We start from the raw sequence: 24,716 nt of genomic DNA on the forward strand, positions 1-24,716 counted from the left end.
CCCATTAAACACTAAAGCTTTCCATTTCTCTTACTCCTGGCTCCTAGCAACCACCAGTCAATTGTGAATTTCGCTACTCTAGGAATCTAATGTAAAAAGGATCATACAACATTTGTCCTTTTGTGACTGGTTTATTTTGCTTAGCAGAATGTCTTCAAGGTTCTAAACTTCCATTTGAAGCAAATAGATAGGAAGATGTTTTGGTCTTGATTAGTAAATATACTTAACTTTTTGGGATTCAAAGACATCTTTCTAAAAGTATCATAGATATTTAAGGACATAATTTGCCAGTGATTTTTATATATAATAAGTAATAGAATCATTGACCAAGGAAGCAAATGTAATTCTTTGGGGAATATAGTCTGATTTAAAAAAAAAAAAAGTATTTATTTAAAAGATTTTATTTATTTGAGATAGAGAGAGAACAAGTGAAGGGAGGGGCAGAGGGAGAAGCAGACTCCCTGTGGAGCAAGGAACCTGACACGGTACTCAGTTCCAGGCGCTTGGGGTCATGACCTGAGCTGAAGGCAGATGCTTAACTGACTGAGCCACCCAGGCATGCTAGCCTGATTTTTATAATAGAATATATTAAATAGACCTGAGAAGGTCTATTTACCACCAAACAAGAAAATAAGAAGAAACCAATGGACATAGTGTTTTTAGATTAAGAGAAAAATTTTAGTGGTATTTTTATCCCAAAGACCACTAAGCTATTAAAATGCATTTAATGAATTCATTAAAACCTTAGAGGGACTACTTTTTTTTTTTTTTAAGATTTTATTTACTTATTTGTCAGAGAGAGAGGGAGAGAGAGTGAGCACAGGCAGACAGAGAGGCAGGCAGAGGCAGAGGGAGAAGCAGGCTCCCTGCCGAGCAAGGAGCCCGATGTGGGACTCGATCCCAGGACGCCGGGATCATGACCTGAGCCGAAGGCAGCTGCTTAACCAACTGAGCCACCCAGGTGTAGAGGGACTACTTTGATATAGAAAAGACCTGTCTTAAGAACCACTATTGGAAAGGGAAATAAATATGTAGTTCTTAAACATGATGTTCTAACAGTGGTTTCAGGAAAATTGATACTGGGAAATTGATACTGGGAATATATGTAATATCTTCTTTCCCCCTTTCAAATAAGTGATTGGAAGTAGCATAATGTACGAATCATCTTCTGTTTCCTCTTTCAAATTCACTTTTACTCTTCTATACCCTTATCTTCTGCCATGGGTGATGACTGATAAGAACTTTGTCAGTCAGATGTCCTGTCTTCTGTCTTCTGGTTGGATTTGGCCAGTGGGAAGAAGGCTGGTTGGAGATTGGAAGATCTAGAAAAAGTGAATCATCTGGCTATTTCCTTCCACCCAAACTACAGTATATTCATATATTTTTTACTCTGTATATGGTTTTCACTTTCCTGGTGTGGTAACTCTCTCTTGCTCTTTTCATCTTGGGGATTGTAATGGTCCTAGGGTACTGCACAATCATTTGTGATTACCTTATACTCTTTCCATACCACTGTAAATAATCCCTTTCTTAAACTCTCCTCAAAATATTCTAAAATGGAGGGGCTGTCTGCTTCCTGCTAAGACCCTGACTAATATACATAGCAAGTCTAGTGAGTATTTGGAAAAGAGGAAAGAACCACCAAGAGAGGAAAGAACCCAGGAGGTCTGGATATTAGTCTTTGCTCTGTTCTTACTTGGGGAGGACTATATTCTCTTTGTGTCTTTTCTCTTTGACAAGTTAGGAATAGTAATATTAACTCACCCCATTTTGAGGTGGTTTTGTGGTTTTATATTCATATACATTCAAAAAATACATATTTATTTACTTAACTGAAACCATTTTGAAAAACAAGTTGCCACACGTAAAAGGTATTATGACCATTACATACGTGACCAGTATGGAATGTCAAGTGAGGGGAATAAATCCTTCCTGGAGAGGTGATATGAGTGGGTAGGAAGGTGACATAAGCCTTAAATGACAAGAGCTGGCACTTGATTAGGAGCCCATGGAAAGTAGTCCCAAGTAAGGGGGAAGGTGTTTTACAGATTGGGGTGGATCACATGGCAGACGGTAATTTCCTAATCTTTCTTTGTGCTTGCTTCTTCCTCATTCCTGGTATTCAGATCCTAACATATAACAGTACATCCAAGGGTTGCAAATTCAGATGTCTCTAATGGGGTCAGGTAGGTAAATTAAAGGAGGCAGTGAATTATATATTTTAGTCTGTTCTTGCTATATATGGGAGTGTTGGTCATCAGTGGACTGTATCTTCTAACTTTTCAAGGGAAGTTAGCAATGCTATTTTTATGGAAAGTCTCCCATTTTATAAATATCAGCAACTGGTTTAAAAAGTTCTAAATACTTCTGGACTCAATAAAACACATCTGTGGGCTAGATATGATGATCTTGAGGCAGGCAGGTTTTGGTCTTTGATATGTGGCCATCTTGGATTTCCTAACAACATTCTCAGATTAGTTTGGAGTTCTTACCCCTTCCAACTTCCATGGCAGGCTGATGTGTCTTCCTGATTGTTCTTAATTTTTTATCTTTGGCACTTAGCATGTCCAATTGTGCAGTAATGCATCTTGGAAAAAACTGGGAAATTGAGCTTAAAAACTGCCAATTCCTTTAGAAGTTGATCTGGTGTTAGTTGATATAAACTTGTTAGTGCAACTTACCAAATCAGGCTTGTTTATGTAGATAAGTCTCTTCTTAACTAGGCAAAATCTTTATTATTTTTTTTCTCTGGGTCATTTGTTGTGGTTTTCTGAGTAGATACATTATTCTTTATCAATTTATAGAGATCAGAATATCATCTGGTGTGGTTCAGTTATTTTGGTGTTTTCTCATGGTGCAAATGAGTAACTAACCCTCTTTTATCAAGCTGGGTGGATAAGCTTCCTAGATGACAGCTGGATGTTATTTACACTTTACAGTACACAACTGAATGGGTGTTTAGAGGTAATTTTTTTCTCCCAGTGTATGTCCCCTAGAACATCATTTCTGGGAGATATAAAGATGTTCTATAAGAAAAGTGTTCTGTGGTGAGTAAGTTGGAGAAATACTACATACCATGTGGCCCTTTAGAAGAGTCACAATGCATATTTGCTTGGAAAAGTATAAGAAGTCCGATAGGAAGGAAACAGTTACCTTTCTTTAATTCAAATATTCATTCATTTAGCTACCAAATATTTATTGAGAGTCTGCTAAGTGGCAGGCACTGTGTTATTCTCCCAGGATATGCTGTCCTCATGGAACTTACATTATGGTGAAAAATGCTATGCTGAAGGACTAAACTAACATAACATATAAATTCCTCACAGTTTGTGAGAAGTGCCAGGAAACAGCTAAACAGGTGCCTGTAATAGAAAATAACCTGGGAATATATTAAATTTGGTTAGGTAGGGCCTCTCTAAGAAGGTGACATTTAAAGTGAGGTGTAAAGGATGAGAAGGAACTGATTGTATGAACTACCAGGGGAAAAGTATTCCTGGCAGAAGGAACAGCAAGGGTGAATGTAGCATTAACAAAACATTGTGCCCTTACTTTGTATTAATGAGCATTTGGCATGGTAATCTCTTATCCATTTTACAGATGGAAACTTGGTTTACCGTGCAATCTGTCCAAGGTCTCAGAGCCTGTCAATTCAATTCATGGTAGAACAGGGATGGAACTCAGGCATACTTGCTCTGTACTGCCTTCCAAGTTACATGAAATTAAAATCTTCTCCCTCCCACAAAAAGGTTTTATTTATTTGCGATAGGGAGGACTTAGCGGGGGCGGGGGGAAAGGGTTAAGGGGAGAGGAGAAGCAGACTCCTTGAGGAGTGGGGAGCCTGATGCAGGGCTCAATCTCAGGACCCTGAGATCATGACCTGAGCTGGCACATGCTTTAAGCAACTAAGCCACCCAGGTGCCCTCCATTTCTTTAAATAGTAGGCCTATTAATAAACTTCAGTACTCTAGAGGTTTTGGAAGACTCTGGTTTGCAAGGAATATGACGGAATCACTGCCCTGGTCATGAAAGGTCAAATAGTAGAAAGGAGAAAAATGCTTTTTTGCAATTTTATCAAATGCGTTTTCAATAATTTATATACTAAATATAGAAACTTGGGGGTCCAACCCTCTGGGCCCCTTCTTGGGCAGAATTCCAAGATGTGGTAAGTGTGCAAGTGACAAATTCTGTGAGGAAGAGTACCCAGTGACAGATAAAAGAAAATGCACCAGCCCAGAGTTTTGAAGGAGTATATAGCATATAGAGGCAAATCTATACCTCTGTAGCGCCAAGGGTTACATAGAAACTTGTGAAGGGCGCACAGCCACTGGACAGTTCTTTTGTTAATAAAACAAAGTTTGGCCGTTACTATGGAATATCTGGAGAAGAAAGAAAGACTAGGCATTTTCCAAATATTATTTCACTAATCAACATTATCTTGTAGAACAGTTTGTTTATAAGGTAGGAGAGCTGATCCATTCTGTAGATACTAATCAACTTGGTGTAATATTGAAGCTTCTGTTTCTAATGTTCATGTCTGGAATTTTGTACCAAAGCCAAATGTTAAAAAGAGTTTGGAGATGCATAAGTGCTTTCTGTTATTGCCACCAAAGAATTCCATCTTTGCTGTGCACTGCCTTCAAAATGTCAGTGTTGTGCTTTGTCATATACTTAGAATATTTAGAGCAGTGCTATCCAGTGGAACTTTCCCTGATAATGGAAATGTTCTGTAATATAGTGTCTCTTGAGCATATGTGGTGGGTGCAACTGAGGAACTGAATTTTTAATTTAAATATAAATAGTCACATGTAGCTAGTGGCTACCATATTGGACAGCACAAGCTTAGGAGTAACTTTAATATTTTTTATAAGATTATTTATTTATTTATTTATTTGACAGAGAGAGAGAGAGAGAGAGAGAGAGAGATCACAAGTAGGCAGAGAGGCAGGCAGGGGAGGGAGGAAGCAGGCTCCCTGCTGAGCAGAGAGCCGTATGCGGGCCTTGATCCCAGGACCCTGGGATCATGACCTGAGCCGAAGGCAGAGGCTTAAACCCACTGAACCATCCAGGCGCCCAACTTTAATATTTTTATGAGGGAGAAACAAGTGGACCAAAAAGCAAAGTGACCTTTGAGACATTCTCAAGCAGCATGTTCTTTTAGGGGTTAGTCCTATATCTTATATCATCTTCATTTTATCTCCAGTTACTTCAGTAGTCTGTCAAAATAGTTACTGAGGGGGCGCCTGGGTGGCTCAGTGGGTTAAAACCTCTGCCTTCGGCTCGGGTCATGGTCTCAAGGTCCTGGGATCGAGCCCCACGTTGGGCTCTCCACTCAGCGGGGAGCCTGCTTCCCTTTCTCTCTCTCTGCCTGCCTCTCTGCCTACTTGTGATCTCTGTCTGTCAAATAAATAAATAAAAATCTTAAAAAAAAGTAGTTACTGAGAAAATCTTCAGAGCTTTGTGTGACTTACTTAAGATGGTGGGGACATATGTTGTTAAGGTTGTGAGGGTGCTGCTGTCCCACTAGGGGCCATGTGGGAATGTGTGTGTGGGCTTTGTTACTGGTCACACAGTAAGTGGTCAGTGCTGTTGGCCTTTAATATGTCTGGAGGCCAGGAATGTTAACTACATTATTATCCTGCTTCAAATACACGTAGCACCTTCACTGAGAAATACTGTTAGATCTTTTTGATGGTAAGAGTTATATTAAATTTAGGAATCCTAGCAACCAAAGTTTTATCTCTTTTGAAAAACAGACAACTGGAACACATTTTCCAAAGCCATAAGGTTTTTTTCTGTTTTGTGGCCTATGGTGTTATGAATCTAGGATTCCTTTTCAGCTCCAACTGATTTGAAGGACATCTGAATATTGATTTTGAAAAATGTTGATGAGGCTAGTTGATGTTAGTTTTGAGCATCTAGATAGATGCAGTGAAACTGGCATCTATCTAGTGAGTATAAAAACCCACGGGGATGATTGGAAAGCTGTTCTGCAAATGAATGGTAGGAAACTGGAGACCTAGTTTTGGTCAGCTGAACCTCACCCAGACAGTATTCACCTCTCTCTGCTTTAAAAGACAAATTAGTCAAACTACTTGTATTATGTAGAGGAATGAGTATGTTTATAGAATATATTTCCAAATTTAAAGGCCACTTTCTTCCTGATAGAAAAAGGTAGAAAAAAAACTCCAATGCTAAGTGCAGGTGAATGGTTTTACTGTTCTTTTCTGTTATGGTCCCTGGAGCACAGATCTGTTTTTCTGGAAAGGAACTTTCACTTGGTAAATGAGCTGGAACCAGAAGATTTTATGTCTGTGTGAGTTACAGAAAAGACTAGTGGTTAGTAAAGGTGATAAAATTGCAGATACCAAGAAATGATGCTTTCAGAAGCAATCCATGTTGAGTTGTTGACAGAGCCCACAAGGCTTTAAGATTGTTCCTGAGCCAAGCTTGGGAGAAGGTACTTCTTGTGTAATTGTCATACTAACTGGAGACCATTTCTGAGACAGTCTAGTGTTATTATGCTTTTTTTGGTAATTATGGGTGATTGATAGTTGCATTAATGTCAATATAGGAGGTATATTAAAAAAGAAAAGATTGACCAATTTTCTTTATTTTTCCCCTTACTGCTATAGTAATGGTCCTTATCTTATTCTAGTAAAAATATAATCTGATGTCTCTATTTTGCCTAAAGATAAATATAATATAAATATATGGAAACCTGAAAAGATGTTATATGAATATACTTTCTTAAATATTGAAGTTTCTATAAGTAATTTTAGTTTGAGATCAAATAAGAATATCTGTTTTGAGGGGAGGAGTTCAAGTTTCTAATACAATATTGTTTTTATATAGTAATTGGTTATGTTTATAAGCTTTGTTAGTTACTTTTAGTTGGTGACATGATATATTTTTAGTGCAATCTATTTCATATGGATCAGGTATAATATACAGTCTCTGCTAGCTCCCTAAAGGTTTCAGTGTCTGTGTGTGTTTGTGTGTGCTTGTACATGTGTGTTATAAGCAGAGTCCCTACTGTGAACCACTGAATGAAAAAATTGTACAAATCAAAAATAATATAAAATATAGTCTTTTTTTCTACAATGCCAAATGCATTGTTTTTACTGGATTAGTTTTTTAGAATGTGATTTTTTTCTGCTACTGTAGTGTACTACAAAGCTTTTTAAAAAATTATTATTTTTTTGTTTCTTAGGAAAGAGTTCTAAATGTGTTGTCTGGAGGTCATAATTGCTACTTATTTGATTCATGTCATGTGGAGGGTGTCTTTGCAGGGTGACTGCAGTCTGTTTAGAGATCTTCCACTTTCATGTCTTCAAATCTGGGGTCAAGAGTCTCTTACAATGGTATGGCCATTATTTATTGTCTACTTTTTAAGGTGAGAATACTAACTTTTATGATACCTCATTTGTAAATTCCATTTGGGTCCTTCCTTTGTTCCTTCCTTCCTTCATTCTGTTTCTTTACATTTATATGGATGAATGTTAAGTAGTGTGGATACTATATTTTTGGCAGAATAACTTGATCCAGATGTAAAATGATTGCCTTTTGAATATATAGCAGTACAATTATTTAATTGAGGAAAAAACTCAATGACCTGAAAATGATTTCCTGGACAGTGATAGAGTTCTAGGGAGTTAGCTAAAGAGTTCTTTGATCTTATTTTTGTATTAAACATCTGGCTCAGAATTTTGCCATTTTATCATGTTGCCCGTGATCTCTGAAGAGAGACAATGAAATATTCAGCTTGTTGAATCTCTTAATTCAGAAATATGTTGTGTATATTGAAAAGAATTGAGCAGTCTATAGGTTTTTTGTTTTTTTTTTTTTAACTCTGGAAAGATAGGCATTCCTTGTCATATCATAATTTAGAGTCCTTGATTGACTCTTTTTTATGCCTTTTAACATAGAGTCCCTCAAGATTTCATGGCAAAGATGGAGAAAATGATTGTGGTAATGTAATACATGAAGGCTTCTATCATAGTGTTCTAGTGTCTTTAACACATACTAAAGAATGCAATAAATTAATATTTATAGCTCTTGTCTTTTTCTTTGAAAACTTTCTTTTGTTGAAAATGTAAAACAAGTATTCCTAGAATAGTATTATATAATTTCCGCAGTTATATTTTTTGTTGATTCACACAAGAATATTTACACTTTAGTACTGAAATGAACTACATGGCTAAGTCCTTAGGCTTAGGCATTGACTCCACGCTTAAAAACTATTTACCTCCCACTTACTTTTCCCCTAATTCTTTGAGTAGATCTAGGGGACTTGTGCAACTAAGTTCTTGTTCTGCTCAGAGAGAAAAATGTGGAAGCTAACATTGAACTATCCCCCAAATGATCTAAGGAGTCTATTCACTGTTAAGAAATCTGTCTCTAAATAGGCGTTTTCTAGTTGATGATTATCTGAAAGTAGACTTTTGATTATGGAAATAAAACTTTTTTCTTTTTATAATTATTATTTTTTTACATTTAGTGTACTTTGTGTCAAATGTTAAGGAATGTTTATGAGCCTTTATAATTATCTTGTGATGTTTTAGAGATAAGTGTGTTAGAGTAACTTAAAAATAGTATCCACCTTAAAAAATACATAAATTACAGTGAATAATTAAAAAGATGACTTATCTTTCATGGGCTATTTTAGTACATTTACGGTACTTTAATCTTTATTTCTATGAATACTTGATTCGAGTATAATTTGGGATATTTTATGTAAGTGGTGTATGGGAACCTAACATGTTTTATCTTTTGATTTCCTGAGATATCTTTGTAACATGGTGTTGTTTAAGTGTTTTGCTACTGTATAATGCCTGGAAGTTCACTGGCCTCTGTATTTTGTTCCTTGTCGTATCATCTATCCTCAGTGTATGCTTTTTTTCCCCCTTAGACACACATTCCTACAATCTTTTACCATCTCAGTGAAATACTAAGATATAAGTTCTTTGAATCTAATTTCACTGAAGTAGAATTTATTTGTTAATACTTTATAATGTTGACAAAGTAACTTAAGAAACTTTCTCCATTTTATTTGATCATTATTTACTTAAGGTTTATTATAAGGACAAATTTTCAATGTTAGAAATTCACATTATGTAAATATAAAATCTGGTATTATTTTAACATTTGTACAGAGCCGGAAAATCTAAGAGCTATCGATCCTAAGTCTAGCTAGCCCTAGTTTCAACTCACTTCACCTTTAGTGATCTCCTGTGATAATGAGTCATAAGTGGTCCCTGCTTTTCCTCTGTTTTTACATTAAAATATTTCTAGTTTTCATGTTTAGATATGTGTATCAGATTTTTATGAAATGCTAAAGGACATTACTGATAAGACCCCATGAGATTTAGTTCCTTCTTTGTTTATCACACTTCCTTCCCAAGTGGTGGTGGACTGTGGAAACAATGACGAACATGCATCACTGTTTTAAGATACAGTATGCTGAATTCCTAGGCGTTAATTTAAAAATAAATTATGCTCATGAAAAGTATGTAGGGCATGTTTCTGCTAAAAAAAAAAAATCTTGAAAAAAAGTCTGAATCAGATTGAGAAGATGGAGTACCATATAAAGAATGACTCAAAGGACAGATATTTATTATACTTTTATCTTTAATTTGGCGTTTTACATATTCAAAAGCTGATGCATTTTGTTTGTTCAACTTAAATAGACTAAAAGTAGAAATGTCTCAGAGATACTTTGTTATTTAAGCAAAAAAGTCAATAAATGTAATTTAATTAATAATAAATAATATCAATTTCTGATATTTCACCATTTAAAAGGTGTTCTCTGACATGAAATATGGGTAATAGTTTGCTGAGAGGTTCACATATTTCATGTATGAGAAAACAGGGTACAGTGTTACCTAAAGCAGGCTGAAAAAATGGATCTTGCTTTAATTCCAGCAATTTTACCATCTCATACCTTTTTCATAGTTGGTTTATCAATGTGCTTTTTTAAAAGGGCATTGTCCTTATATTATTGGAAATAATAAAGCTTTCAAAAGAGAAAATTTGGGGCGCCTGGGTGGCTCAGTGGGTTAAGCCGCTGCCTTCGGCTCAGGTCTTGATCTCAGGGTCCTGAGATCGAGTCCCACATCGGGCTCTCTGCTCAGCAGGGGGCCTGCTTCCCTTCCTCTCTCTCTGCCTACTTCTCTGCCTACTTGTAATCTCTGTCTGTCAAATAAATAAATAAAATCTTTAAAAAAAAAACAAAAGAGAAAATTTGTTACAGTCTATCATTCTCTTACCTCTTTTTCAGTTTCAGGAACACATGCTTTCCTTTCTTAGTTATTCTTGTGTTTCAGGGGTGTAGCCCCCAGTTGGTAGCAGTGTAATATAATCATCTATTCTGAATGGTTTGCACATTTTCTGAGTTTCAGGGAGTTGCTCTTTGTTGAAGTGTGTCCATTAATACTCTCAACAAACATTGCCAAGCACTAGAATTAATGAAATTTTTATTCTTTACTTTTTATAATGCTTTTTAAATTCAGAATTAAAATTTCAATGAAATTTGCATAAATGCCTTTAAATGTTTCTCTACAAATTTAGAAACAGAAATCCAATTCATTCCTACCAGTCCTTTACCATTCTTTTGGCCAGTCATTCTGACCCTGATGATATGTATAGTTCCTGATTGTAGTATCTTGTCTTCATGTACTTTATGACTAATTCTTACCTGGAAGATTTTACAGCTTTTGGCTTTTAGACTTCACATATAAAATAAAGTGCCTTTTTCTGTGTGTGTGGAGTGAATATTTTTCAGAGATAACTCATTCTCCTTTTGTAGCAGTGACAAAACAAAGTAGAAAGTGAACACCATCAGTAATTCTACTGCGAGATATATCCATTCTATGGTTTTTTTTAAAGATTTTTATTTATTTATTTGATAGAGAGAGATCACAAGTAGACAGAGAGGCAGGCAGAGAGAGAGAGAGGGAAGCAGGCTCCCTGCCGAGCAGAGAGCCCGATGCGGGACTCGATCCCAGGACCCTGAGATCATGACCTGAGCTGAAGGCAGAGGCTTAAACCACTGATCCACCCAGGCGCCAAATTCTTTATTTGAAAAGTTTATTGAAAAAATTTCAAATTGTGATAAAATATACATAACATACAATTTACCACTTAACCAGTTTTTATTTAATGATTCTCTATTTTTATTTTTATTTTTCTTAGGTGGGGAGGGGCAGAGGCAGAGGGAGGGGAGAGAATCTTAAGCGGGCTCCACGCCCAGGCAGGCCAGAGCCAGGCACAGGACTGGATCTCAGGGTCCTGAGATCATGACCTGAGCTGAAATGAACAGCTGGATGCTTAACAGACTGAGCCACCTAGGCTCCCCCTGCTCAACTAGTTTTTAAATGTACAGTTCAGGAGTTATGCTGAAGTTATGCTTTAGAACCCTTTCATCTTGCTGAAGCTGTGTACTGCTCCCTGCAGCCTCTTGCAACTACCCTTCTCCTACTCTAGGTACCTCATAAAAGGAGAATCACATGGTATTTGTTGTTCTGTGACTCGCTTATTGTACTTAGTATCATGTCCTCCAGGATCATCTATTGGAGCACTTGTCAAAATTTCCTTCCTTTTTTCCCACTCTGTCCTTTCCCAAAAAACTCCAAAGTGCTCTATTATTCCTACTGCTTTGTACATTATTTTTTCAAACCTCACAGTGTTGCAGATGTCTTTCCAAAGACATCAGTGTTGATAAACAATTATGTATAGGTGTGAGGGGAAAGTGAGGCTTGGAGGTGTATAACTTTCAGTTTATAAGCAGTAGTGTCAGAGACTAATCCAGGTCTGCTTGATTCTGGAGTCAGACTCCAGTGGTTCCTGAAGACCAAGGATGTGATTATTGTGGGGAAATGAAGCAATTTTGAAGACAGATTTCTATGGCGCTAAAGGACCTGATTGTATGCTTTTGTTGCAGGAAGCTCCACAATTTGGATTTTTGGTTTATGGTTGCAGAAGGCACAAATGTCTGTCTCTAGAAACATCTTATAAGAATTATACTGTATTGTATTTTCTCTTGATTCATTCTTATCTGTGTTAAGATTGGATTATTGCTGAGACAGCTGAAATTGTCCTGATCAGAATGGTATTTCCAGTGGCCTTTCGAAAACCTAGAGGTAAAAGAGCAGAGAGGAAATTATCTGCCTCTTATCTGAAGGATAATGAAAAGTAAAAAAAATGTTGAAACTCCCAATGGGATAGGTCAGATATGATTAGTGTAGCTCATTACAAGCATTTTAGGGCTGGAAAAGGCCACAGAAATAATCTAAAACTAATTCTTAATGTCGTAAATGAGGTACTGTTGTGGAAAGGCCAAACAAAGCAGTTAAACTGTCCAGTTAGGATTGACATCTAAGTGTCTTGTTTCTTAAGAATTCTTTTTCAGCTGTTGGAAAACAGTGCTGATTTTCTCATACCAAACTAGCTAGTTATTACTTGTATTTTATACTATGAGCGTACTTCAATTAGCGTTTCTTTGCTTATTGTATAATTGAGATTTGGAAATCTTTATAGTGGTTCCATTTTTACAGAATTTTTGAGGCTAGACTATATGGAAATGTTTTTGTTGCCCTTGAAATAGTTGATTTCTCACAAGTCAATTTAGCATTTACCACTAATTCTAATGTATAGGGAATGATCAGGGTAGTGTGAATTATCAATACTCATGGTGTCATTAGAAGTGAAGGAGGCTGAGGTAAAAAATTTTTCTTGAATTCCCATCCCTGATGGAATCCATTACCTCTGTGAGTCTTGTTAATGGCAGAGACCTAATTGAAGATCCGAACTCTTTCAGAGAAAGGTCAGATCAACTATAGTAAAGATTATAGAAGAAGGGTGGGGAAACTGTAGCTGAGGGCCGCCTGTCTGTATGGATTGCAAGATAACAGTATTTCTTCTTCTTTTTTTTTTAAAGATTTAATTTATTTATTTGACAGACAGAAATCACAAGTGGGCAGAGAGGCAGGCAGAGAGAGAGGAATAAGCAGGCTCCCTGCTGAGCAGAGAGCCCAATGTGGGGTTCATTCCCAGGACCCTGGGATCATGACCTGAGCTGAAGGCAGAGGCTTAACCCACTGAGCCACCCAGGCACCCCAACATAACAGTATTTCTACAAAAAATATTTTTAAATGATTGAAAAGAATTCAAAAGAAGAAAAATACTTCATGATATATGAAAATATATGAAATTTCATGATATATGAAAAATACAATTTCACTGTATAAATAAAGTTTTATTGGAGCATAGCTGTTCTCCGTTTATGTATTGTTTATGGTTACTTTTGGAATAAAGTGGCAGAGTTGAGGAGTTGTGACAGAGACCAGAAGGTCCCACAAAATCTAAAATATTTACTGTTTGGTCCTTAGGAGAAAAAGCATACTGACCCTTGTTATAAAACATCAAGAATGATTTATGTTTTGGAGTACCATGGATAATTCATGACTTTCTTTGCTTTCCAAAAACTTGAGCTGAATGCTACCATATTTCTTGAAGAATTTCTCTACTGGTTTTTTTTTGTTTGTTTGTTTTTGTTTTTTGCCTTCATATTAACCCACAATATTCTATTCATGACTGTCATAACTTTCTTTGCCTATTTCTACCAGTTTCTTGCCAGCTAGTTGAACAGACCTACATCACACAGGAAGGTCTGTGGTTTGCCTAAAGAAACTTTCTACAGAGGGATATGTCTGGGTTGGGTACTTCTCTGTTCTAGAAACATGGATTTTGATTGTGTTCTTTCCACTAGAGCTATGATTCAAATGTTTATACAATGACCTTCATTTTTAAGTGTAAAATGAACAAACATATTTATTGTTAGCTCCATATTGTGGGAGGAAAATCTTAATCTTTCATGTTTTTCTCCGGCATTTTAAAAACTTCAGTTATGTTTCTTATGACAATTTTACATCAATATTAATTGATGTATGTTCTTTTTTATTGGTTAGTCTTTTTTTTTAAAGATTTTATTTATTTATTTGACAGAGAGAAATCACAAGTAGATGGAGAGGCAGGCAGAGAGAGAGAGAGGGAAGCAGGCTTCCCGCTGAGCAGAGAGCCCGATGCGGGACTCAATCCCAGGACCCTGAGATCATGACCTGAGCCAAAGGCAGCGGCTTAACCCACTGAGCCACCCAGGTGCCCCTTTATTGGTTAGTCTCAAACATTTAAACCAATGTCTCTTTTTATAGTGCTCATTCGCTAGAGTCAAATCATTCATGATTAGGTGACTATACCTCTTATAAAAGTTACTTCCTCCCCTCTTCCTAGCTATGGTTACTTGATGTCAGCTCTCTTGGGGCTCACATAAGAAAGGTGGCCCTGCTGTGTTACAGGAAGTCTGAATCTTGCAGCTTCTGAGAGTTTGGTATCATGCCAGCATTGCCACTGTTCTTTTGAAGCATAACCAACAGGTGTCTATCCAGAAAGAGCACTTATCTGAAGGTTTGGAGTTTGGTAAAGTGGGTTTTCAATCAGGTTTCATAGGCCTTTAGTCATAATTCTGCTTTTGTGCTTGCTGATGATTCTTACCTTTTGTCTTGGAGATTGTATAGCACTAGTCTAGGTCATGGTATTGAGTTGAGCAGTGGAGTTCCCTTCTTATTTCAGTGCTGACTTGGTTGGTCTTTGATGGTCCCTCTGTCTTAGCTTACTTAAAAGTTTTGAGATATGGGGGTAGCTCACTCACAGGAGGAGTTAGTTTCACCTATTAGAATCTTTTTCATTCAGAGAATCCTTTTTGCACTGGGGCCTTCTCATTTTATGGGGTAGGCCATGAGGTAGCCTTGGGACTTGAGAAACAAAGCCAGTGAAGAAGGACAGAATATGAAAAGGAAATGCTGAAGCAGATGCAGGCTGGAGTAGGTGGTAAAGAGTCTGGGAGAGCAGCAACATCTTAGGTAAAGTTTGTTCTGATTTAGACTAAGGGGAAGTTGGGATGAGGCATAACATTAAGGCATTTTGACTCAACTCTGAGTTGTTGGTGGGGAGGTTGAGAATAGAGACCAGAGGGAAAACCCCATGTTGTCATTTTGGCAACGTGAAAAAACAGGGTGAGCACTTAGAATCTACCTCTGGGGTTTTAAAATGTGCAATAAAGTGAGTTATTGAATGGCTTGGAAATATGACGTAAATATTATGGTAAGGTTATGGTTTTCAGGTTTAAGAGTGAAGTGGGAGTCATGTTCTTTCTCCTTTTTTGATGGAGGGTGAAGGGCTATGGACTCACATTATCAGGAACTATTCCAGGTGGGAAAGACATGAAAGGGAGAGAGAGGAGAGCCCTAACTGTCTCCATAGAGATCTTGGCCCTCCCTGTCTAGGCCATCTCAATCATGTCTTGGAAGGAGGAGTGGAAGGAGGAGTCTTCTTCAGAAAATTTTTTTTTTAAAATATTTTTAAATTTATTCCTTTGAGAGAGATGGAGAGAGCGAGCAATAGTGCTAGCAGGGAGGAGGGGCAGAGGAAAAGGGAGAAGGAGGCTCTCTGCTGAGCAGAATGCCCACCACAGTGATTGATCCCGGGACCCGAGGACCATGACATAAGCTGAACGCTCAGATGCTTTCTTCCCGGCACTCAGTGCCTGCTGTCTTAAGAGGGGTGACCTTTACCATTAACCAGTAGGCAGGGCCTCCCAACAGTTATTTCTGTGTGTTTTGTGGTTTTTGCATTGTCTCCAAATTCTAGGCTGAGTTACTGGGGGCCTGTCTAGAGAGAAACAGTGTACCTGTAAACAGTTGTTGGCTCCCTTGGAGCATCAGCCATTCAGCGTAAATGCACTGGGTTTGAATAATATACTGGCTCCCTGGTTTCCCACCCTCGAGGTGGGACTCTTCCCAGAGCTCCAGCAGGGTGGGAGAGAGGATGGTGAGGATCAGAGGATGAGGACCAGTTACCTGCTGGGAGTTACTTGAGTTTTTTTGTCCAGCTGTTATTGGTTTACAGTAGAATTCTAGATCTTTGGTGTTGAATTAGATTTTAAGGATCTTCTAGTTCAGCCTCCTCATTTACCAGTGAGGGGACTGGACATCTACAGAGGTTCCAGGACTTAGAGAGGAAATGAGTGGCAGTGTTGAGGCTAGGCCTTAGGTCTATTCATTCAGTAACTGTGCTTCTTCCAGCTTCTTCCAGCAGGGAGCATAAATGGTTAAATTATAGGAGGAATCGGAAATTGGGGTTCCTGGTTGCTGCTGAGTCAATAAGTTGCAGTTAGTTCAGTGATCCCTCCCTGGGCCACAAGCTAGAACAGGTGACCTGAGAAGACTCCGATGACTTGTTGCTGCTTGTTGGAGAGGACTATGATGTAATTGTTGCCAGGGATGGTGTGTGTGTGTGGTGGAGGGAATGCATCTAGACATACCAGCGAGTCTCCTTTGCTCAGAGTGAAATGGGGATAGAGAAGTTTCTTGGGGAGGAAGGTAAGGGTAAAGGCCATCTTCCTGAGTGGCCTGTGAAGTTATCAGAGGAACTTGCTCAGACCCAGGCCAGGAAAGTGGTCTATACTGTGACATTTGGAGAACTGAAAAGTAGAGAGGGACGGCCTTGGTGGTTGCTGGGAGTGCCAGGAGTAGTTCTGGCCCTTTTATGGTTATAGCTTTCTGCACTTGAGTGCTTATTTCTGCTTAACTGGGTAGTTCAGCTCTCATTTTAAGCTGTCACAGTGACTTTGAGCATTACCTCTTTTTATTCTGGTTCTGCTTAATTTTTCTATATGTTAAAATTGAACATAGATATAAAAGAATTTTTGTAAACTATGAACTAAAATATTTGGGAAATTGCAGGATTTGTTTTATTGGAAAGAATGATCTTAGTTTTTGGAAATGTTTTTTCTTGTTTCGCTTCCATTTGTTGATCACCTGCTCTGTAGAGGCAGAGTTAGTTAGAACTCTGAGTTGGGCTGCTTCAGTGTAGCTCTGGCTCTGCTCTGTTCAGTGTGTGACCCTAGTTAAGTGATTGATTTACCCTCCATGCCTCAGTTTCCTCATTTCTAAAATGAGGACAGTACCTCACGAGGATGTTGTGTGGGTTAAATAACACATGATGTAAGACAATGCCTGGTACACATTAAGTACTACTTACACATTAGCTCTGTATGTACATAAATAAAGGCATTGACGCAGGCCCTTTGTCAGCTTATGAGCCAACAGAAGGTCTGGGGGATTTAAAAACTGCCTAAGATAATTCAGCTAGTAAGTGGCTAAGGTGTGATTTGAACCTTCTATGTCAAACTCAAAGCCTGGCTTTAATGACTCTGCTGGCTTTTTGAGGTGTGGCAAATCACTTAACTGTAGATCGTAGGTTTTTAAATTTTATTTTTATTTTTTTATTGGCGTATAGTTGACATATAATGTTATATTCGTTTCAGGTGTCCAACATAGTGATTCACCTTCTCTATATGTTTTGCTATGTGCCCCACAAGTGTAGCTACCATCTGTCACCATACAATGCTATTATAATGTCATTGACTGTATTCCTTATGCTATGCCTTTTATTCCTGTGACTTATTCATTCTATAACTGGATACCTGTATCTCCCAACCCCTTCCCCTATTTTGTCCATCTCCTTCCACCTTGCCCCTGCAACCCTCCGTTTATTCTCTGTATTTACAGGTCTGATTCAGCTTTTTGTTTTCCTTATTTATTCATTTGTCTTGTGTTTTATATTCCACATACAAGTGAAATCATATGGTATTTGTCTTGACTTATTTTACTTCTTACCATAATACCCTCTAGATCTATCCATGTTGTCATAAGTGGCACAATCTTATCTTTTTTAAGGCTGCGTAATATTCGTGTGTGTGTGTGTGTGTGTGTGTGTGTGTGTTTGTATAACATGCATACCACATCTTCCTTATCCATTCTTAGGTTGCTTCCATATCTTGGCTATTGTAAATAAGGCTGCCATGAACAAGGGGTGCATATATCTTTTCCAGTTTGTGTTTTTGTTTTCTTTTGGTAAATACCCAGTAGTTATAATTATTGGATCATATGGTATTTCTATTTTTAATTTTTTGAGAAACCTCCATATTATTTTCCACAGTGGCTGTACTAATTTACATTCCCACCAGCAGTGCATGAGGGTTCCTTTTTCTCTACATTCTTAGCACTTGTTATTTTGTGTCTATTTGAGTTTAGCTTATGGATTATGGGTTTTATAGCTGTTTGCCCATCTGTCTGTCTGTCTTGTACCTTCTAATTTAGATTTTTTTATTATGTTCTCATTTTGTCAATAAAATGTATTTCCTTAAAACATCTGTAATTTCAACAGGAATTATAAAGTACAATAATAAAACAGTTGCTCTTAAAAAATGCTACTCAAAGAATTAGATAAGAACTTAAAAAAACCATGCTGAAAGTGCTAAATTGTGAAAGGCACAAAATGTCATTTCATGTGACATTTGACAATGGCTATGACTTGTAGGTTTTGTGGAAATCAAGACACTAATTATTAGGCATTTTGAGTTGACCATTTTAAAACAATTATGGCATTACTGTTTTAACCATATGCACATCTTAATTACTAGGAAAAAACCATATCAACTTTTATAGCTCATGGAAAGCTTTCTAATCTCTACTCTAGATTAAGGTAAAGAGAATTAAGGCCTGAGAAGTGACAGTGCTGCTTAGCCGCAGTGGCAGTTGAGGTTGATGAGAATTAACAGCTTTTGACTGTTAGCAGAATGGTGGTGTAATGGGATCTGCTTATGGTAATGAAGCATTGACTTGATGGCTGCGTGAAATGATGCTTTCTCATTTATTTTATACAATTATTGGGGAGATCTGTTCGATGATGATAGTAAGCCCAGAATTTTTAGATTTCTGTAGGATATATACTTTCAATGTTGAGTTGAAAATTAGAAGCCATATTTTATAGTATTATCAATTTGTAATTACCTTATGGAGAAAGTAATTCCAAGTAGCAAAATAAAAACAAAACAAAACCGCTCTAATCATCCAGTACCTTATCTTTCTTAAGTAGCTGCAATTTGGGGGGAGTATTTAATATATCTCTAAATTGGAAATTGTCCAACCATTTGTTACTCAAAAAAAATCCAATAAAGTTTTGGAGTTAATTTATATCTTGTCTCTGGGCAAGATAAAGAATTGTCTCAAGATGATGTAGGCACTGTTAAAGTTTATTTAAAGTTTCAGCCAGGGAGATGCTCAAGATCAAAACAATTGGCAATGAAGGAAAAGATGCTTCAGGGTATATGGCAATGTGACATTAAAGATTACGTCAGATAAAGTCTGCCTCAGGAATGACCATATGTCTTTTCCATCTGACGTCTGTTTCCGGACTCAGACAAATGAGTCAAAGGTTTTAGATCCACTTTGAAGAATTGTTCTTTCATCACTTTTATTAGGTTTGTTTACAAATTAATCAAATGTGTTTGAAATGGTTCAAATGTGCATACATTCAAATGAATGGACACAATGGCAAAATTATATTCTTAAAAATTTGGACAATTACTTCTTTCAGGTTGTATGGGTTTGTGCCATTGAGTACTAGGATGAAGTATAGATATCTGTGCTTTTCACTTAGAGAAAGAAGAGAAATCCGCCCACCCCTAGTTTTAAGCTAATACAGGAACAGAATGGGAGGAAATAACGGTTCTTTTCTAAGAGAGACTTTTCCAAGATGACTTTAAAAGAACAGGCGAAGGAGAGCAGAGCCGCGTCTGTTGTGGCTTGAGTTCGAGATAAGCAGAAGTGTGTGTGTGCTTAACGTCACAATGCAGGAGGCTTTCCCCAGAGCAGTTTGCCTGTCCAGGGAGCTGTTTCATTTTGTGTCTGATACAGCTGTACTTTGGAAAATAGCTGGTTCCCTGCCTATTGCTTCATTATGGATTATACAGGTAAAATTAAATGTAAAATATTGTTCTGCCATGTAAACTTATTTATTTATTTATTTTTTTAAAAGATTTTATTTATTTATTTGTCAGAGAGAGAGGGTGAGAGAGCGAGCACAGGCAGACAGAGAGGCAGGCAGAGGCAGAGGGAGAAGCAGGCTCCCTGCCAAGCAAGGAGCCCGATGTGGGACTCGATCCCAGGACGCTGGGATCATGACCTGAGCCGAAGGCAGCTGCTTAACCAACTGAGCCACCCAGGCGTCCCCCATGTAAACTTATTTAAAAGAAAATCTTTTGCATTTAAATTTTAAAATTATGTTGATTGTGTTTGTGTTTTTAAAAATATCATGTATTTGTTGTATACATGAATCATGTATCATGAATTTGTTGTATACAAATTTTGATTAGGATAAGCACTTAAGGGAATTTGTCAGATATACCCTTGTTTTTTCTATTTAAGTTTGGGTCATACTCAAACAGACTTAAAATGCCATCCGTAATTAATTCTCATGCCTCCCCTCTGGGCCAGAAGGTTTAGAAAACAAATATCTGAGTTCAGGTTATGCCACACAGAGAATAAAATATACTCACCATCTACAGAGAGCTTCTGGTTTCTGTAAAGTATTTTTAGCATTGTGATAGTTGCTTTGTGCATGTGTGTGGCTAAGTCTTTTAGATAGAATTGCTATAATGTGGTATTTGGAGAATTACAGTTTTTACCCCCAATTTTTTGAATAGCGATATGTCTAGAAATTTTGGATGGAGAACTAACCTCTTTCTTTTTTAAACTGCATAATCTTATTTCCAAATCCTAGTTTCTGAATGGTAAATTAGTACAGGTTTGGAAATAAAGTTAAGGTTAGACCAACCATGGGTGCTGGTTGCTTGGTGAGTAAGTGGGGGATTCCATGGGATCAGGTGGGCTGTGAGTGGGGTTAGGAGGTGAGGTGATGATACGAAGGAAAAGGCATGAGTCTTTGCCAAAATATGTGAGCAAATTCAACAATTAGTTACCTTAATTCAGAGTTGTATTACCTTAAATTTGAACTTTTAGGTAATGGTGACACTGTTTTTTGACAGATTCCTTTTAAAACTAAAGAACATAGGCTTTTGGAAGATTTTCAACCAGGGCAGAGACCCACCTTTCATACCCAGTATAATGACAAAATCCCAGTGTGCATTTAGAATAAGCTGGACTTACATTCTCTATAAAGGATCCCTTTTGATGTGTGTGTAGATCTTTGACAATATGGTACCAAATTGTAAAATTTTATGAAATTGATAATTAAAAAAACTTTTTGTTAACATGTAATGTATTATTTGCTTCAGGGGTACAGGTCTGAAATTGATAATTTAAAATGTCACTTTTAGGAGCTTATTATGTAAAGGACTTTTGTAAATATTTTTTGAAGATAAAACATTTTAAAATAGTTACCTCAAATCTTTTTTTCTATAAATCCATATTTTCCTATTTTACAGCTTCTTTAAAATAAATATAAGTGTGTGTATGTGTGTGTGTTTGTGTGTATATATTTTGGATTTTTTTTTCATAAGATTAATGTACCAGAATATTTGTTTCACAGCTCTGAAATAAAATAGACTTACCTTTTAGAAGGTGCACTATATGTGTGCTACTCAGTAGAAGCAGAAAGGGACATATTTTATAGCCTATGCAAAGAACTAAAATTTCCAAAATCTTACAGGGAGCTTTACTATGAATATGTTTTCAGTTAGAAATTTGTACCTATTTTCCAAAGATCAAAATCATTGATTCTTTCATTTTTCTATAGTTTATATATTGCCACTAAATCCATTCTATGTTGTTTTCAGGTAATACTTTATAAACATATAGGTGGTATTCCAAAAGACACACAACTTTAACATGCTAAGTAGACATCAAGAGGAGTACTAAGGGAACTTTAGTGTGAACAAAAGCTCCAGGGAAATTCCAGATATGACACTTCCAAATTATTGTGTGTATCTTAGAGAGAATATGTGGTTTAAGTTCTTACAATATTAATAGATAAATTAGTTAAGTCTGATGTGGTAGGAAGCTATTTTGGATGTTGTCTTCTATGGTTATTTAAATAAACATTTACATAATTGCACATATAGGTATATTTGCTCTAGTAAACTGCAAAGAGAAGAATGCATATGTTTTCAGTTCATGGGAGAGTGACTTCTTTTGTATTTGAAAAGAGAATTTTATTGTCAGCACAGTTCATGAAGCATAACCACTTTGTTCTTAACGATGTCTTCATAGCACTGAAAGGGTTATCATGCAGTAGAAAACAATTCTTGATGATTCAAGAGTAGATTTATTTATTTTTTTTTCTTTATATATATATTTTTTAATTTGACAGAGAGAGAGAGAATGAGAGAGGGAATGGGAGGGGCAGAGGGAGAAGCAGACTCCCTGCTGAGCAGGGAGACCAGTGTGGGCCTCGATCCCAGGACCCTTGAGCTGAAAGCAGATGCTTAACTGACTGAGCTACCATGGCCCCTGTTTATTTTTCTTGGAATGCTCTTTCTCCCACAGGGTTCCATGTCATCCATGTGGTTTCCTTTCAGTTTTTTCAGGTCTCTGTTGAAATGTCATCTTTTAAGGGTACATTATCTGACAGTTTTACCTGAATAACTCTCCCATTCAGACACTCCTCAGCCTTGAGTTCCTTTTATCTTTCTTTATAATGCATGCCACCGCCTGACATATTACATATTTGTCTGTCTTACGCACTAGACTATAAGCGCCATAGAGGAGGCCAGGAAATAGTTGTTGAGTGACTTATGAATGGGGTTTCCTCTAAAAATGACTATTGACTTGGGTTTAAGGTTTTTACGACTATCTTTATCAACAGAGTTCTGATCTAACAATGAAGATTTTGGCCACTAAATTATTTTGAATATTTATCTTTCCTTTCATTGCTCATTTTATCCCAAAATTAGCAGTAATCACTTTACTAATGGAAAGTAAGGTTGCAAGCAGGCATAATTAGACAGAACTGGTAATTCAAAATCACTTTGGTTTTGGAATGTATTATGTTATTATTTTTTTTTTTGGAGGGGCATGGAAGATATCAGATCAGTTTTGTTTCGTTTTATTTTCCTTAGACAACACATGAAAATTTGTCTTTATTCTCTGAGCTCATGCCAGGTGCCTAGAGTAGAGAATTAGAGCAAAATAAGGTTTTGTAATCTATTTAGTCAAAGATGGGCCTTCCTTGATATAGATTCCAACCTTCTAAAGTGTTTAGAAATACCTCAGGCCTCCAGAGGTTGTAGAAATCTTAGTAGGAGTCAGAGGTTGTCATTTGTGTTCAGTTTTGCTGGCAAGTGAGATACCTAATGTTTTTTAACATACTGACCTTGTTACAGTTCTCTAAAAAGTTGACTTCTTGAAAAATATTGCAGCCTTTAGCTTACTCTCAGGGATCAGCACCAAAAAGTAAGTATAGGCACTCAGAAAAGTGCATCTATATATGCATATATACACCTTCATGTATGAACTCAAGGAAGGAGCTACATCAGTGATTCGGCAAAGCATTTGTTGCATATAGATTATGGCCTCTGGTGAATTATCTCTTATCCAGGATCATTTTCTCATTCTGCTTTTCCTCTGGGGTCTCTATTGGCCACATCCATCTACCATTTGTATGCTCTTTGTGTACATCTAGTATGCTATTTAAAATAGACCTTATATAAGATAATATTCTGGTTTCAACCCTTTTGAATGGTATTGCCCTTTTGTACTTCCTACAGTTATATCTTAACAGCATTACTGATATTCTCCTCTGGTTGTTAGCATGACTAATAATTTGGGAGGGATACATTTTTCTTGATTCCTGAATTTTAATTCCTTAATTCCTGAATGGCATAGTCCTCTGTCATTTTTAGCTTTCTCTGGTGACCCTTTCTCTTTTGATAATACTTTTCTCCATGGAGCACTGGGTTTGGTGCATAAACAATGAATTCTGGGACACTGAAAAGAAATTTTAAAAAAAAGTAAAAATTAAAAAAAAAAGAATATTTTTCCACATTTTCAGTTGATTTCTATTTTCCTTGTTTTAATGGAATACTTAAAATTAGTTTTCAAGAATAATTATGGAAGAGTGTTTGAGAGCACATACTTTGGAACCAGATGACCTAGGTTTGAATCCCAGCTTATCATTTAGTACTTCAATCAGCTTGGCGAATTATTTCACTATCTATCAAATATGGGTACTAAATGTATCTACATCTTAGGGTTGTTATAAAGAGTCAATAAGTTAATACATGAAAAATTCCAGAATTCTACCTGACACATCATGAAAATTCAGTAAATACTAGTTATTGTTATTCTTTCATACAACAAAATGTTTGTTCTTTTCTGATGTAGCATCATTACACTTTCTTCATAATGATTTAGCATTTTTAGTAAGCAAAGGTCAAATTACCTTGAATAAGTTATGCTATATTCATACAATGGAATATTACGCAACCATTAAAAGGATGAGATGGATCTGCAAATACTGACCGGAAATGCTATTAATATTTTTGATGGTAATTTGCAGTTCCACATTCATATCAGAATTTAACATTTAAAAACTATATTATATAAAAACATGTCTTTGTAAATGTAAGAAAGTATTGGGTGTATACCTTAGATGGAGAGGAAGCTTGGGCTCTTGAATTTCTATTTTATATATGATTTTAAAAGTATGGGATTGTGGGAATACACACACACACAGACACACACACACACACTCTTTTTGTGTATTTCAGTGTTTTGAAAACATTAAAGTTTATTTTTTTGCTTGTGTTGGATAGATACTCCAGTGAAAGTCTACATACTCCTAACTTTAAAAAAAACCAG

General features: G+C 36.7%; 1 protein-coding gene across 8 annotated transcripts in view; it reads left to right on the plus strand.

Annotated features, from left to right (window-relative positions):
* Nucleotides 1-24,716, plus strand: part of ST7 (suppression of tumorigenicity 7) — a 241,948-nt gene that overhangs the window by 26,926 nt on the left and 190,306 nt on the right. Inside the window, exon 1 of one of the 8 annotated variants that reach the window (XM_044246432.1) lies at nucleotides 2,141-2,186. The exons of 5 other annotated variants lie outside the window; for them this stretch is intronic. In XM_044246432.1, coding sequence (XP_044102367.1) covers nucleotides 2,168-2,186 — 19 coding nt within the window. In that variant the 5' untranslated portion in view covers nucleotides 2,141-2,167. Of the gene's footprint in view, nucleotides 1-2,140; nucleotides 2,187-19,769; nucleotides 19,871-24,716 lie in introns of those variants that run through there. 2 more of the 8 variants (XM_044246433.1, XM_044246431.1) reach the window with 2 other exon arrangements.

This window comes from Neovison vison, chromosome 4 (assembly GCF_020171115.1).
Source record: "Neovison vison isolate M4711 chromosome 4, ASM_NN_V1, whole genome shotgun sequence".
NCBI lineage: Eukaryota > Metazoa > Chordata > Mammalia > Carnivora > Mustelidae > Neogale > Neogale vison.